Source organism: Sinocyclocheilus anshuiensis, unplaced genomic scaffold (genome assembly GCF_001515605.1).
Source record: "Sinocyclocheilus anshuiensis isolate Anshui unplaced genomic scaffold, SAMN03320099.WGS_v1.1 scaffold715, whole genome shotgun sequence".
Taxonomy (NCBI): Eukaryota; Metazoa; Chordata; class Actinopteri; order Cypriniformes; family Cyprinidae; genus Sinocyclocheilus; species Sinocyclocheilus anshuiensis.
Genome location: NW_015551089.1, coordinates 257,410 through 273,032, shown reverse-complemented (window position 1 = coordinate 273,032; position 15,623 = coordinate 257,410). Strand labels below are relative to the sequence as shown.

At 37.0% G+C, this 15,623-nt stretch overlaps 1 protein-coding gene across 1 annotated transcript in view; it reads left to right on the top strand.

The window, feature by feature from the left end:
- The window catches only part of LOC107662656 (cysteine-rich motor neuron 1 protein-like), a 153,423-nt gene that overhangs the window by 135,106 nt on the left and 2,694 nt on the right, over positions 1-15,623 (top strand). Inside the window, exons 10-15 of the mRNA XM_016452736.1 lie at positions 4,605-4,726; positions 9,780-9,992; positions 10,084-10,299; positions 12,096-12,317; positions 12,449-12,637; positions 14,303-14,419. Of these exons, the coding sequence (XP_016308222.1) occupies positions 4,605-4,726; positions 9,780-9,992; positions 10,084-10,299; positions 12,096-12,317; positions 12,449-12,637; positions 14,303-14,419 (1,079 nt within the window). The remainder of the gene's footprint in view (positions 1-4,604; positions 4,727-9,779; positions 9,993-10,083; positions 10,300-12,095; positions 12,318-12,448; positions 12,638-14,302; positions 14,420-15,623) is intronic.

The window sequence follows — 15,623 nt, the reverse complement described above, 5'->3', positions numbered from 1 at the left end:
TAGGACCATGTGATATTTCAGTTTTTCTTTTTTAATAAATCTGCAAAAATGTCAACGATTCTGTGTTTTTCTGTCAATGTGGGGTGCTGTGTGTACATTAATGAGGAAAAAAAATTAACTTAAATGATTTTAGCAAATGGCTGCAATATAACAAAGAGTGAAACATTTAAGGGGGTCTGAATACTTTCCGTACCCACTGTATATTAGTATATTGGTATGTAATATAATATAATCGCTGCTTCTCAAACTAAACTAAAATAAATAAAAAAATTAAAAAGATAAGATAAGATAAATGAATATTAAACCATTCAATTAAAAACATAACCTAAAATTTTATTTAATTAAATTGATATGACAATTAAAAAATAGCAATGGATAACTTATATTATATTATATTATATTATATTATTATTTCTTTATGTATTAGTGTATGTTGGATGTATCTTGTTTTTGCTTCCCTGTCTATGTGTTGATCTTAAAGCATGTATATTAAGGTAATTAATGTCTAAAGCTGTAATTAATTAGTCTCTTCTGTTTTCTTCTAACCTTCAGGAGAAGAGTTGTGCAGTGGTCTAATTGCCAGCTGCACTCTGAAATGCCCTTTTGGCTTCCAGACTGACATTCACGGCTGTGATGTTTGCCAGTGTCGCCGACGTCACAAGAAGTGCAAAGCTGTGGCCTGTGCCAAGGACTGCCCATTCGGCTATATGTAAGAAAACAATAATCTGATTCACAGAGGTAACAATAACAAGAAGTGCAGTTTCTATTAAACATTCATTGTTAGTAGTACAGTATGTGATCAAATCTCTGATGACTTTATGAAAACCCATAAAGCTCTTCCTGACATTGTTTCCTTGAGCCAAGGTCACACTAGTTTCACTTTAAGGCAATTTGGATTAAAGTTCAACTACATGATGTGTTAGTTTTTTAGTCTTACTTCTCCCCCGACTTAAGTAATAATATGGTTCTATAAAATTCCAAACCATTTTGTCCTTTTTTTATGTCATTGTTACCCCAATGTTTTTCTATACTATCAGGAAAGGCAGCAGTCATTAGTTGTCACAAACTGAAGCGAATCCCATACTGTTCTAGAGAAATTGTGAATGACACAATGATCCCCTGTGCTATGCTTTGCTTGTTTGTGCCTGACTGCAAGTTTAGAGCTGACAGCTAATTAGGGCCGGCTCAGATCAGCGCCTCTGATTGCACCGTGTAAAGGATAAGCTGCGATAGTGAAGCTGAACGCTTAATCTACACAACACCATGTCTCGACGCAACTATGAATAAACACTGCTGCTCCACATCTGCAAAAAAAACTACTCCAATTACGCAGGCAGATCACCGAGCAAATTTGTACAAACTTTTGTGGAGCTGTGCAGTCGAGAGGTTAGAGAGACACCTTGTGACGAATGGAGATGAAAAAGTGGAGAAAAGTGCAAGAAAGTACACACGACTACTTTCAGTGACTGATGCCTAATTGTCAGGGGTTTTTTTTCGCTTTCTATTCATACAAGAGCACAGGGAAATGGGGAACAGGATTGGGAACTTGAATTTGTTGCAAGCCAGATTTAAACCCAAAAAACCCAAATGAGCACCACCAGTCAATATCTCAATGAGGTGTCAGAGCATGTGCGCTAAATGCTAAGTTGTGGCTCCAATTATTATTTTATCAGTAAACCTTTCTTTGCGGAAGCCTTTTATTTTGTTATATAATGATTAAGGATGTTGTTAAAAAAAAAAAGAAGTTACCCGTTTCTACACACAACTATGTACCAATGGTGTGTTTCCCAAAAGCATCCTTGGCCAACTATAGTCGCAAGTTCTGTTGTTAGAAACATAGTTCAGTGGTTTGGTAATCCTAACATCCCAAAATAGTTCCAGCAAACATTTGACAAAGTTCAACAAAGTTACAATGGTTTCAAGAAACAGTCCTGATTATTGCAACAATGTGTCATACTATGGTGGTTAGCAGCTAGTTACGGTGTGGTTAAACGCACTCAAGGTTCAACACAAGTTTCCACCATGAAGTAATTTGTCTATCACACTGAAAACAAAACGCTCCGCAATATAACACCATCACATCTGTTGAGTGAGCTTTGGAACCAATCAGATTTCACTGTGGGCGGAGCTATCTAGCAATTGATTTTTAATTACAGCAAAGCTGATTTTAAGAGCAGCACAACCAATTCCCCTTCAGGTCAAGTATAGGCACATACATTTTTCAGTCTGGTTCTCATGAGAGCACACACAGATTTGGTTTGGTGCTCACACTGCACATAGTGTGACTCATTAAATATAACTATAAAAATAAAATAACAATAGTGACGATAGTATTATTGCACTTTATTTATTTCGTATTTTTAAATAAAATAATAGCAATAATAAAAAAGAGTGTGACAATACTATTATATTTTAAAATAAAAAGTGAATATTAAAAATACAATTATTTTGTAGTAAACTTAAAAATACAATGCTAATATTTACATTTTCTTTTTTTTTTTTTATATGAATTTTCATAATTTTCAAACCTAAAATCAGCAAGCTTTTATTTTGGCGGGTTGCCGACAAGTAAGTATATGCGCTGTCTGTTTTAGCGCTGCCGAGTGAAGCACGTCAGTAAATGAAATGTCAGTTTCGCACTGGCAGATTTATGCTTTCAGTTCGAATGGAAATCTTATACAGTATTACAGTTAGTCGGTCTAAAACGGTGATTGTGCATTAACAGCTGTCAACCATGTCAGTGCGCAAATGAGCAGTCTGAACTTATTTACCCAGCGCATTTTTTATTTTGGTCACACATGCGCACCTGCGCACCACTTACGTGCACCCCTGAGTATAGGTCTCTGCCGTACGCTAGAGGTTGTTGCCCAATCAATTAAGGGCGTTTCCCAGTCTGTGGGCGTGTTTCAACTGCTTTACCCAATTTGCTCCATCCCACTGGGGGCTAGATTTTGGGGTGGGGTTACGAGTGGAGCTTCATGATTTTTTCCAGCTGAGTTAAGCAGTTGATAAATGCCCACTTATTGGGGAATGCCCTTTTTGTTCTGCAGAGATTCCCTTCTCCTTCAGGTTGGAGTTGTGATGTAGTAGGTGCAAATATTCCGGACATGCGCTGTGCCGCATATGGGAAATGTAGGTTCGAATTTGGCCTGCGTCGCGACCCAAACCCATTCCCCCTCATCTGCCCCGTGATTGTCTCCGAATACTGTCTCTATATTAAAAAAGTGGTGAAACGACTCCCAAAATGTTAAAGGAAAACTTTTGTTATTAGGTGTACTGTTCCTTTAAAATATAATAAAGACTGTTATGACAAGTGCAGAGAATGAGGCATCGGCTTGACTGGTCTTGCATCTCTATAGTGTCCTATCTGAGACTCATTCCCTCAGGTGTGGTTGAATAAAGAGGAGTCTTTATTTATCAGAGTTCGGCCCCTGGCCCATCGTTGTCTCTTCCCACCTCAATTCTGCCGTCATGAATGAGCACACAAGTGCAAATGCTTGCATGTCAGATTCTAATTTTAGATATCTATTTATGCCCTCTCAAAGTTATGGCCAAGGATCATGCTTGTGGCTTGAATAATGCATGCAGCTTAGCTCAGACTTCCTCCTCTTGCACAAAGAATATTGATATTCCCTACTGCTGACATCATAGCTGATAGCTTCTTATCACCAAACCAAATACACACTGCACATGGCTGCTTCTCGGGCCTATTATTCATCCGATAAGAGTGGATAGGGGGATGAAGGATGGGAAGAAGCATGTGTATGTGTGTGTGTATGAGATGGGCAGTTGGGGTTCAGGCCAGTGTGCCTTGGATGAGTTTGTTCTCCAAGGAAGGTGCCTTAGCCATCAGGGAGCATTTTGATTGGTCGTTTTGGTTAGTCATCTTTAATGTGCCATCTGCTGACAGGACTCCAAGTAAGGTCAACAAAGACTCTCTCTTTCCTCTCTCTCTCTTCTTCTCACTTTGTTCCGGTGTTAACAGATGACATTGGACCATGTCTTTGGCACCTGGTGTATAATGCCAAGCTTTGATGTGCCAATGACAAAGTGTGCACTGACTCTTTATGAAGTCCATATGTCTTGAAGGGTTATTTTAAAGGTGCACTCTGTTACTGTATATATATACACATATTACACTCCAAAATAAACCAGTTTTTAGGGGCCATTTACACAGAACACGTTTTTGCAGAAAAATACATGGTTGCCTTTTTTTTTTAAATTTGACTTATTTTGACTTTAGTTCCGTATTTTTATTTATTTTTTTAGATTGCCATGTCATGCGTGTGATGATGCATAAGACATGAGTGCAGAGGTGAAAGACATCCGTCTGGTGTCTGTTTACATGGAAATCAATGGAAAAGTAGCACAGCGCAAAAACATGTTCTGTGTGAATGGTCACTTAGACTACTGATATGTCTTGAGTCTTCATTTCTGCATTATTTGCACATGCATCATTTATAAAAAATTATTTTTGAAAGTATGATATTATCTAAATGTATTTTTTAATAAGAGAAAACTTACTGCAATATGTATGTATTTATCTATGTATGTCTCTTTTAAGATTTCTTGTTCTTTTTCCCCATCTTGTTTTCTGTTATCAGTAAGAACAAGCATGGCTGTGACACCTGCCGTTGTAAGAAATGCCCTGAACTTCCATGTGACAGGTCCTGTCCAGTGGGCTTCCAACATGATGAGTTGGGCTGTCTGATTTGCCAGTGTAGAGGTAAGTCACTTTTTTGCCTTTTATAGTACTAGTGATTTGTTTTATCCAGTTTAACTTGAGCATGACTTTTACATTTCACATACAAACTTGTTAGTTCCAAATTAGAAATCTGATTCAAATAAATGCACTTCTGTGTGGTCAGTTCACATCAGTGAACAGAAATTAATCTTTTCATATAAGTTTAAATTGATTTTTTACCATTTATGGGCATTTTTACCTTTAATAAAGCCATTTTTTCTAAAAGTCTTTAAAATCTTTTGAGTCAAATTGTTACATTTAATCAGTCAATTAGAATAATAAGACATTTAGGCTGTTACCAAACAAATGAAACCAGTATCAACAAAATTTATATTTGCAGAAGTTGCATCTGAAGTGGCATTTAGATGTATTTACACACCATTTAATTCAGCTTAGAGGGACATGGAGTGCTTTAACCTGCAGTTACAAATGCATAGTGTTTTGATATTTTAAACATAAAACATTTAATACTGATGTTTGAAATTATTTAAAAAATGAAAAGATACTTTAAATGTGAAATTAAAATCGCCAGTAGGTGGCAGCAAGTCACTGTTAACAAATGAGTCATTGCGATTGAACTGAATCATTTAAACGGTTGATTCATTCAGGAAAGAAACACCGTCATTGCTCGGAGACGCAAAACTGGTCTGTGGTGGCTGTTTTGAATTATTTTCAGTTGGCGAAATAGAGCAAAAAAACAGGCAATATGGTGTCTAAAACGTAAGTCTCTTAATATTAACTTATTGTTTATTGAACTGTTGTATATAATCAGTATCACATTTGTAATCATGCTTATTTTTGAAGAAAAAAACATCACTCTTCGAGTGATTTTAACTATATGAAATGATATAAATATGTACATTTTCTGCCCCTATATCTTGAATTTTGTGATCTTTCTTAATGCATTTTAATAGACTGAATCATGCAGTGAAAAAACACTTTCTAAATGTGCACGTGCACTGACATGACTTCATCACGTAATGTATGTGTGCACTCCGTAGGTGTTTTGTTTGGTTTTTGCAAAATACTTGATAATGTCAAATTGCACATCGTTAAAACAACAATTACGATATTATCGCAGATGATATATATTGCACACCCCTACTGTAAATGTGCATCATTTGAATTCTATATTTAAGCACCAATTTAGAAATATTTTGAATTGGCTTTTATTTTTATATTTTATATCAGTTTTCAAATTTTAGTTTCAGTAATTTTAGTGTATGGTTTTGTCTTTGTTGTTTTTTTCTGTTTAGCTTTAGCTATTTAGATCATTTATTTTTATTTCTGTTATAATTTTAGTCATTTTAATACTTACATTTTTTACTTTTATTTATTTTTAATAGATTTAATTTAATAGATTTAATCCATTTTTAATAGATTTACTTTTCATTAACAACAACACAAAGAACTGTATGAGTTTATTCAGATTAATATAATTTAAAATTATAATTATTTATTACTGATTGGTGACTTTTATCATATTACTGTTGTAGTAACTTTATAAATACAATAAGACACTCAAGGCCATGCATTACTTTTTGTAGACACATGAACACCCCTTACTTTAATACATAAGCAAAATCTGTTTTAATGCCCTTGAAGTAGAAAGCTAACACGGATCAGATATTTTTTTACCCGTTTTAATTTTTTTAAATCAAATCAATTTTTGCAAGTCATTTGTATTTAAAAATGTAAGTAATATAACTCAAAAGCTCTTTTTTGTCATGGCCAGAGGTGATCTAGTACTACATTGGACCTATACAGCTGAATCAATATGTTGAGGTGTTATTCCTTTAATTTCCAAGTGTGAGCCATGTGCACACAGAGGACTGCTGGGCCTTCAATTCAAGAGACCAGGGTCTCCAGCATGACTCATCCCCCCTCCCCATATTTTCCATTTATTTTGAGGGCCACCTGTTGTATATACAAAAGCCAGGCCCACAGTTACTCACAGCCCTCCATTATTTATGCGACTCTTGTGTTCTCGTTTGATTCATCTTCAGTAATGAAGCTGGCACGTGAAATATTCACAAGCTCGGTTCGTTTAATGAGACGAGAGAGCAAGGAAAAAGACCCTTTTTTAATCTCCCTCGCGTTGAATTTTTGAAAGCGTGCACCCTCCACATATCACCCAGACAGGATTTTAATCAATGTGAAATGGCTCTGTGATATTGACTGGGGCCTGGCTGGAGCCTTGCCGCTGTTATGGAGAGGCAGTGAGAGGTGACACTCTTGGCAGATAGAATGAGATTTGAGAATGTTTTGTGCTCTGGGGTTTGGGGTGTGTGAGGCATCACTTGCATATTTTGTCATTTCACGCTGTCTGTGGAGCAGCCGGTGAAAATGTTTCACTGAAGAGGTCAAATGTCTGGAATGTGAATGTAAATATGATTCAGGGAATCCTCTGGCTTTCCCGTTTAGCTATTAATATGCCAACAAAAAAATCAATCGGGACCAGACTATATAAACAAACTTTTGCACTGTGTCTAAAATATAAAAAGTTTGATCATTTCAAATTGTAGTCTGCTTTTATTACAAAGCAGTTTATCTCTTGTTTTGTTTGAGGAGACAGATTTTGCTTCTCATATTGCAATATTGCTTATCGTACAAAAATGTCCTTAAAATCAGAATTATTATTTTTTAAATCACTATGTATGAACTGCATGGGTCCATCAATATATAAAATATTATGACATAGGAAAACTGGCAATTTTGTAAATGCATCAAGAAGAGAAAAGGAGTATGCAGTGTTTGGGTTAAGTGGCAATTGAATTTCAATGGTTTCAAGTTCTCAGCAGACAATAATTCAAATAATGTTTATCCTCATTGCAAGTGAATAGATTTTGGGTTATAGTATCATGGTTTTCGATGATGGTGATGTTAAAGCTGGCATGAAATAGTAGTTGTAATTGTCTTTTCTTCCCTTTTGTGGCATATACAAGTGAAACAGCTTCTCGAAAGAAAAAAAAGTATAGGGTGGGATTTTTTTCTTTGTATTGATGTTATTAAACATTAATAGAGAAACTTGGTTTCACTTTATTTTGATGGTCCCTTTTGAACATTCTGTTGACTATAAGTAACGTTGCACCTACATGTCTAATAACTCTCATTAGAGTATTAGGCGAGTATTAGTAGACTGGTAGGGTTAGGGTTAGAATAAGTTGACATGTACTTGCAAAGTTACTTAGGCTGGTCGCACACTAGACGATTTTAAGGCCGATTTGCATCCATGAACGATCAGGGGTGTGGCCCGATTCACGGCTTGTCGCAAACTATTTTTGTCCAAAAAATCCTCTATTGTGTGGTGTCATTACAATTATTTATCTGCTTCTGATCGAGACGGAGCGTCCCCAAACTCAAATCGTAAATATCAAACATGTTTGAATATGAACATCGTGATATCCGCGATAGCCAATGAGAGTGTGCAAGCACCACCTACCGGATGTTGCGTGCTTCTATAGCTGTTTTTCTTCTCTAGTCACGTTTGATCTCGCGAGTGTCTGTGAGATCACGTGTCACTGTGAAATCGTTCCTATAATCAACAAGTCAAGTGTGTGGTCTCGTGGTCTGGTCGAATCATCTAGTGTGTGCGTTCAGAGGATTATAAGGCTAAAAATCGGTTGAACTGTCTTCATGTCTGTGCTCTCCCATGGTTTTAAAATCGTTTAAGATTTGAAAATCGTCTAGTGTGCGACCAGCCTTATAGTCAGTAGAATGTACGGTGGCCGAGAAGTGCAAAGCAAATCACAATTCTGAAAACAAAATAACAAATTACAAACGCAAATGCAAGTCTAAAAGACAAAATAACAATTCAGAAAACACAACAACAATTCAGAAAACATTATAACAAGTCAGAAAACGCAATGACAAATTCGAAAACAAAATAACAAGTCAGAAAACACAACGACAAATCCGAAAACAAATTAACAAGTCAGAAAAAACCACTTTTAACTAAATGTAAATAGACACCCCGTATTTTTTACTCCATAGTAAGGGCAATTCATACAATACATTTAAACTGAGCTACTTTAATACCATCTCCGAACTTTCTACCACGACTCTGCTGTTCTTCGGCTGGTTCGTCCTGTATACGTTGATTGACAGATGTCTCGTCCAGTCAGCGGTGAGTAATCCCAAACCAATGGCGCTGTCTCAAACTATACCTACCTCTTCCGGTTTGTCTGATTTGTCGTTGTGTTTTCTGACTTGTTAATTTGTTTTCGGATTTGTCGTTGTGTTTTCTGACTTGTTAATTTGTTTTCGGATTTGTCGTTGTGTTTTCTGACTTGTTAATTTGTTTTCGGATTTGTCGTTGTGTTTTCTGACTTATTTTGTTTTCGAATTTGTCATTGTGTTTTCTGACTTGTTATAATGTTTTCTGAATTGTTGTTGTGCTTTCTGAATTGTTATTTTGTTTTTTAGACTTGCATTTGCGTTTGTAATTTGTTATTTTGTTTTCAGAATTGTGATTTGTTTAGCACTTCTCGGCCACCGTAAGAATGTCTGTTGGGAGACCTTGACAATAAAGAGTTAGCAGATATTAAGCAAACAGCCTACGTACTAAAACTCTGATGAGAGTTAGTAGACATGTAGGTGCAACATTATTTATTGTCAACAGAATGTTCAAAAGGGACCATCAAAATAAAGTGTTACCAGAAACTTTTTTTTTCTGGGGGGAAAAAATAAATCATAAAAATATTTTTTGTTTAAAAATCAAATATATGTATAATGTATGAGGTATATACCCTCATTATTATTAGATAATACTTGTTCAAAACAATCACTTCAGCAAAATTTTACCACATTCTGTTTGCTTTTTAACATATTCGGTTTGTTTTGATAATACATTTTTATTCAATAGTCATTCAAATTTTCATTTAAAAAAAAATGTACCCTGGATTAACATGTTAATCATTCAGGATGTACCGGTTCATTCAAAGTACCACCTGACCATCTTGATACTGCCGCTGTGAAGGCAGAAAGTCAGTTGATGTGTTGTATTGTTAATTCATTTGTTCACATCTCTGTGCAGATCAGAACTCATCGTCTGTGGCTCCAGCAGTGAAATCGGGCTCCTGCTTGTCTATGGATGGCCGCAGGCACGAGAACGGGCAGAGCTGGCATGACGGATGCAGGGACTGTTACTGCCATGCCGGGAGAGAAATGTGTGCCCTTATTTCTTGCCCGGTTCCCCCCTGTGATAACCCCTCCATCCGACCCAGCCACTGCTGCCCCACCTGTCCAGGTGAGCCAACATTGCAACATACTTACATTGCGATCTCCGTTGATACTTCAAGATGGATTTTACATGTTAAAATATTTATTATGTCTTTCAGAAGAGTCCAGTTCCCATAAGCCGGAGCTGAGTGAGGCGTCCGTGTGTTTGGCTCCGGGTGGAGAGTACTTTGTGGAGGGAGAGATGTGGAACATTGACTCCTGTACTCAGTGCACCTGCCACAGTGGCCGTGTGCTCTGTGAGACGGAGGTGTGCCCGCCCCTGCTCTGCCACAGTCCAATCAGAACGCAGGATTCCTGCTGCCCTCACTGTCCAGGTGCGCTGTCAACAAAAACCTTTGTGTTTGAAAAGGAGTGACAGGCCTGCTCTAACTTACCAAAACTTTAGTTTTGAAGCTTGTTGCGAAAACTTGGAGGTAATGGAGAAGTCAAAGTAGCTGTGATATTTGGATCTTGTACAAGCACAGTCAAGGGAGGCGCAAAAGCATAATTTTTTTAAAGATTCATTATTGTAAGGACTTTTAGAGCGTAGAGGCGTGAGACACCTTTGACAGGAGAAAAGTTAACAAAATGTGAATGTGCTTAATGCATGTGTTTGGTGGAAATTAGGGCTGCACGATAAATCGCATGCGATATTTAATGTGCATCTTGTCAGTAAAGACGGTTCTGTAATCAGCGGTAAATCTCCATCACCTGCGGGCTTTCACATTGAGCAGCATTAACTACACAGAGCCGTTGTTCACTGACGAGTTGCGCAAAACCACGTTCATATTCACGCAATTTTTTGCGCAGCTCCTCAGTGAACAACGGCTCCGTGTTGCTAATGCTGCTCAATGTGAAAGATGCGCATTAAATATCGCATGCGATTTATCGTGCAGCCCTAATGGAAATGATGAATACTGCATGGGCGCAGGAGTACATGATCAACAGTCTGAGCCGAAAGGATGAGAGAATCAGAGAATGTTTCAGCAACTCGACTATAACAAACTAACTCTGCTCTTTAAAATGTTCTCAACGCCGCTGAAATCATTTTCGGCTTTCTAAACGAAATGGGGAAATGAAGGTTTGTTTTGAGATTGGATTATTTGAGTTGCTATGAATATTTATGATTTGAGTCATTTGTGTTTTAGTCAAAGCATGTTGACATTTCTTTCTTTTAGTTGCAAGAGAAACTACATTCAAAACTTTTTCACTCTCACTATAATATGGAGCAAATACAGCCCCAGAGAAATATGGTGAACTTATAAATACTAGCAAATTTCAAAGCTTGAATTCAAAGATGTAGTGTCACATGCTTAATTGGAGACTATTAGAAATTTGTAGACCGTCAGTTTCATTTATAGCTTGTATACTGCATGTCACTAAAGTCGACATCAAAACTGTACTTCCTTAATACGTTTCTGGTCTTATTGTGAAGGATCTATAAGGATTCAAAGAAAAAAAAGTCTTTATAATCATGCGTCACAATAATAACTTCTAAAACAACTTTCATGTTCTACAAATGTCATCTAAGCAGTGTTGTTGAATAAATCTAAATTTATTAAAAAATATTTATTTGCCAAGTGATTGCAAAAATGAGATAAAAACAAACAAAAATGAGAAATGTTGCCTTGCCAACTAACTGAAATTATAGAAGTACTAAAATTACTAGAACTAAAACTGAAATTTAAAAAAAATATATATATATATATAGCTAAACAGAACTGTAAAAAATGAATAAAAATGACAAAGGTGCAAAAAATTGCTAAAATCTAAGCTAAAATTAAAATGAAATCTGAAAATATAAAAATAAAAGCTAATTCATAATATTAATAAATACTAAAATAGTATATAAATAATAATAATAACACTGCACCTAAGCTGTGTGGACTGTTGGATAACATTATCAAAATAGCCAAATTTCTGTTTAACTATGATTAAAACTTTGAACGAAAAGAAAAGACCATTATTTTAGCAAACTCATATTCAAGTCCAGCTCCATTTTTGGTACTGAACGCCGACTTTTCGTAGCCAATTCCCAAAGAACAAAATAAAGTTCTGCTCTAGGATATTTCACATTATGTTTAAGGACTGCATAGTAAATAAATCTGTTTATATGTATCTCTCTCTTCAGATGATCCAGTCACCCCTCAGACGACCAGTAACAACAGCATGTCCAGCTACTGCAGGAATGAGGATGGTGATATCTTCTTGGCTGCTGAGTCCTGGAAGCCCAACATCTGCTCCAGCTGTGTGTGTTTAGACGGAGCCATCAGCTGCTTCTCTGAGTCCTGCCCACCGGTCAACTGCGCCCGGCCCATGCTCAGGAAGGGCCAGTGTTGCCCATACTGTCTAGGTATGTAAATCTGTGCACAGCTGAAGATCATATTGCCCCAGATCAGACAGCCAAGTTTAGTTGCCTTCTGATCATATGTGGGTGTTAATGACACGACTATGACTGAGATGTTTCTCCCACCTCTTCACCAGATGCCACGCCGAGGGCCGTGTGTCATTTCAACGGGAAGACTTACATGGACGAGGAGCGATGGGACATTGACAGCTGCACTCACTGCTACTGCCTGCAAGGCCAGACCCTCTGCTCGACTGTCAGCTGTCCTGTCTTACCCTGCCATCAGCCGGTCACCGTGGAGGGCAGCTGCTGCCCCATGTGTCCAGGTCAGGATTTATGTGCTGCGGGTTCAGATAGAGATTAGATCAGATGATCAGAGTGGAACAGAATGAGGGACAGTGAATATGCGTGGTAAATACATCGTAGATATGCTATACAGAGCCTCCCAAAAGCACTTAGAGCATTAAATGTCTGAGTTTCATTACATAGATAAAATATTTACCCAGGTGGAATCACAAACAATGCACAACCTTTCTCAGAACTAATTTTCTTTTGCTAACAAATGTGTTTTAGTGAAATAGATAGCTTTTTTGTGAAATATTTTGCCATTTGAAAATTGTTTGTGATGTCTTCCTTTAAAAGAAATCCAAATACTTTTTGGATCTTTATTTGTGTTGGACTGCAATTTTAAGCGGACACTGAACTCCAAATGTCCAAATGAGCTAAAAATAATAATAATAATAATAATAATAAAATATAAATATTACATGAAAAACTTAAATGAAAATTTGAATTTTGCCTTGACAACTAATAAAACTATTTAAAATATTAATAAATACTATAATAGTATCTAAATAACACGGATGTCTTAAAAATAGGAATCTGTCAAATTAGTAATAATAATTAATATTATTAGTTAAATAATATTAGAATTATTATGAGATCATATATTTATAATACTTTTAAATTTTACAATATTTGTAGTAAAATATATAATTATAATCATCAGAAACATAGTTTGTTTCATGTAAAAGTCAAAATGAAATAAAATGGGTTTGTTTTTGTAAAATGTAAAAAGCAAATGAAGCAGAGAAATTACTTTGGCTCTAAAACAATTTGACTTCTCTGCTGACGTAATCAAGGCCACGGGGGTGGGGAAAATAAGCTTAACCAATAAAAGCCCTTTTCACTACCCAGTTAAATCCTGATGGATAAAATCAAACCGTGCCCTACTGTTTCCCATTTAATATTCTATTTAATTCTAATATACAGCACATTTCTGGAGTTAAATTCTGCTTCATTTGCAAACTGGTTTGCATTTTTCCCCACATAAATTAAAGTAGATGGAAACATAGCTATAACCTACTTCACAGTGACTAGAATAAATGGCAGTATCACTGATCCAAGTACCCTGCAGTTTTGCTCTCTGTAGTTCTGTCACACGTCTCTCTCGCTCTTTTTCACACTCTCTCTTAATCTCGTTGTCTCTCTCTCTGTCTGGCTCTCATAAAGCAGTGTTTACTTAGAACCTTCTCTCTAATTGAATGGGTCTTTCGTCTAAATACAGACTTGTTGAGATGAATCATTTAAAAGGATTGATTAAGTCGAAGCCGGACAGAGGCTAAATTGGCTCTCTTTGCATTTGGGAGATAATGTCATTGATCATGGGCCTCTTTATTGCTGTGTCACTTGGCTCTGGATCAATGAGGGGGTTGAGAGTGGTGTCGTGTGCACTCTGGGTAATCACTCACCCTTTGGTGCTTTCCCACTCAAAGACACAGCTCTGAAGATGAGCTTTTAATTAGCCTGCGGCCCACAATTTCATGCTGACCTAAATCTTGTTTGCTCTGAGTGAGCACTTCTTAACTCCTTTTAATGTAGTTACGATTTGTATTATATGTTTTGGTGTGTGTTTTTCTGTAACACGCCCTTCTTCTCTCTTTCTTTCTTTCTTTCTTTGTGTCCCCATGTCTCTGATGTTTTAATTACAGAGAGTTACGCTTCCACAAATGTGCCCATCGAGAAGACGGACCAACGAGGAGACAAGCAGAGACATCAACCAGCCTGGCCGACTCACAGCGAAAACGATATTATGCCACAGTTCAGAGGTCTGTACAAGAGTACGAGACGATATATAGACAGCAAGTCTTTGTTGTCTTGTCTTAGCTTGATGCACAAAAAAGATACAGCACAACCAGTGTAGTCTGATTCATAAACAGATGACTCTTATGAGCCGATTCTTTAAATGAAGTGGTCAAAAAGTCCAATTCATAATGCCGTGTGAATATGTATTGCATGCTTAGCATTGCCACAAGGGGTGCTATAACGAGATTTAGCATAAACTGTCTTCTTCTACAGTCAGTATTCTGGTTCAGGACAACTAAGCTGCATCTGAAATTGCATACGCTCTAGTAGGTACTACAGTTGGTTTGAAACTTACTTCGCAACCATTAAAAACTATGTTTCAAATAGTATGAATATGGGTAGTATGAATGAAATTCAGACATGTGACATACCAGCGTCAGTTGCGTCGCTAAACTGCCATTCACAATTCCTCTCCCATGGTTTCATGGGATAGTAAAGGGTCTTTTGAATGCACACTCCAGAATCTCGATGGAAGAAGTAGGTCGTCCGGATGCTCGTTTTTCAACTAGTGGTTTTTCGAATACTATGAATTCGGACATACTACTCTTTTCACATACTGTTTTTTTGCATGTATGCAAAATGGTATGGTATGGAAGTAGGCATATTCAGACACAGCAGTAATCTCATGGAAGAGCAACATTTTGAAGAGAATTATCTTGAAAAGTTACTTAGCCTAGTTAAGCTGTCTTAAGATAATAACTTGCAAACTTAAGCTTAAAGGTGGGGTAGGCGATTTTTCAAAAACGCTTTAGAAAACTGATTCGGGCCGAATAGCAAAACAAACTTGTAAGCATACCTCTGCGCACCCGGTTCGCGCAGACAGGATACGTCATCAGCGCGTTCACGTACGCTGTGCAGACAGAGGAGAATGGCAGACAAACATCAACAAGCCGATCTTCCTTCATGGTATTGTAGTACTTTTATTAACTGTACTATAAAGTTTTCTCACCGGTGAATGACACATGATGTAGCCCAGCGGATCCCAATTCCAGTCCTCGCGCAAGGGAAGCAGGGGAAATCCGTTGAAGTTTACTTAGCTTCGGAACATTCATTCACGGATTTGCGCTGTGCAGCGTCTTCACACAGAGACGAAACTTACTGGAGTAGTGTGAAGTGTGACGTAATATACCTCTGTAAATAAATACTATTTAAATTCACACTACTCCA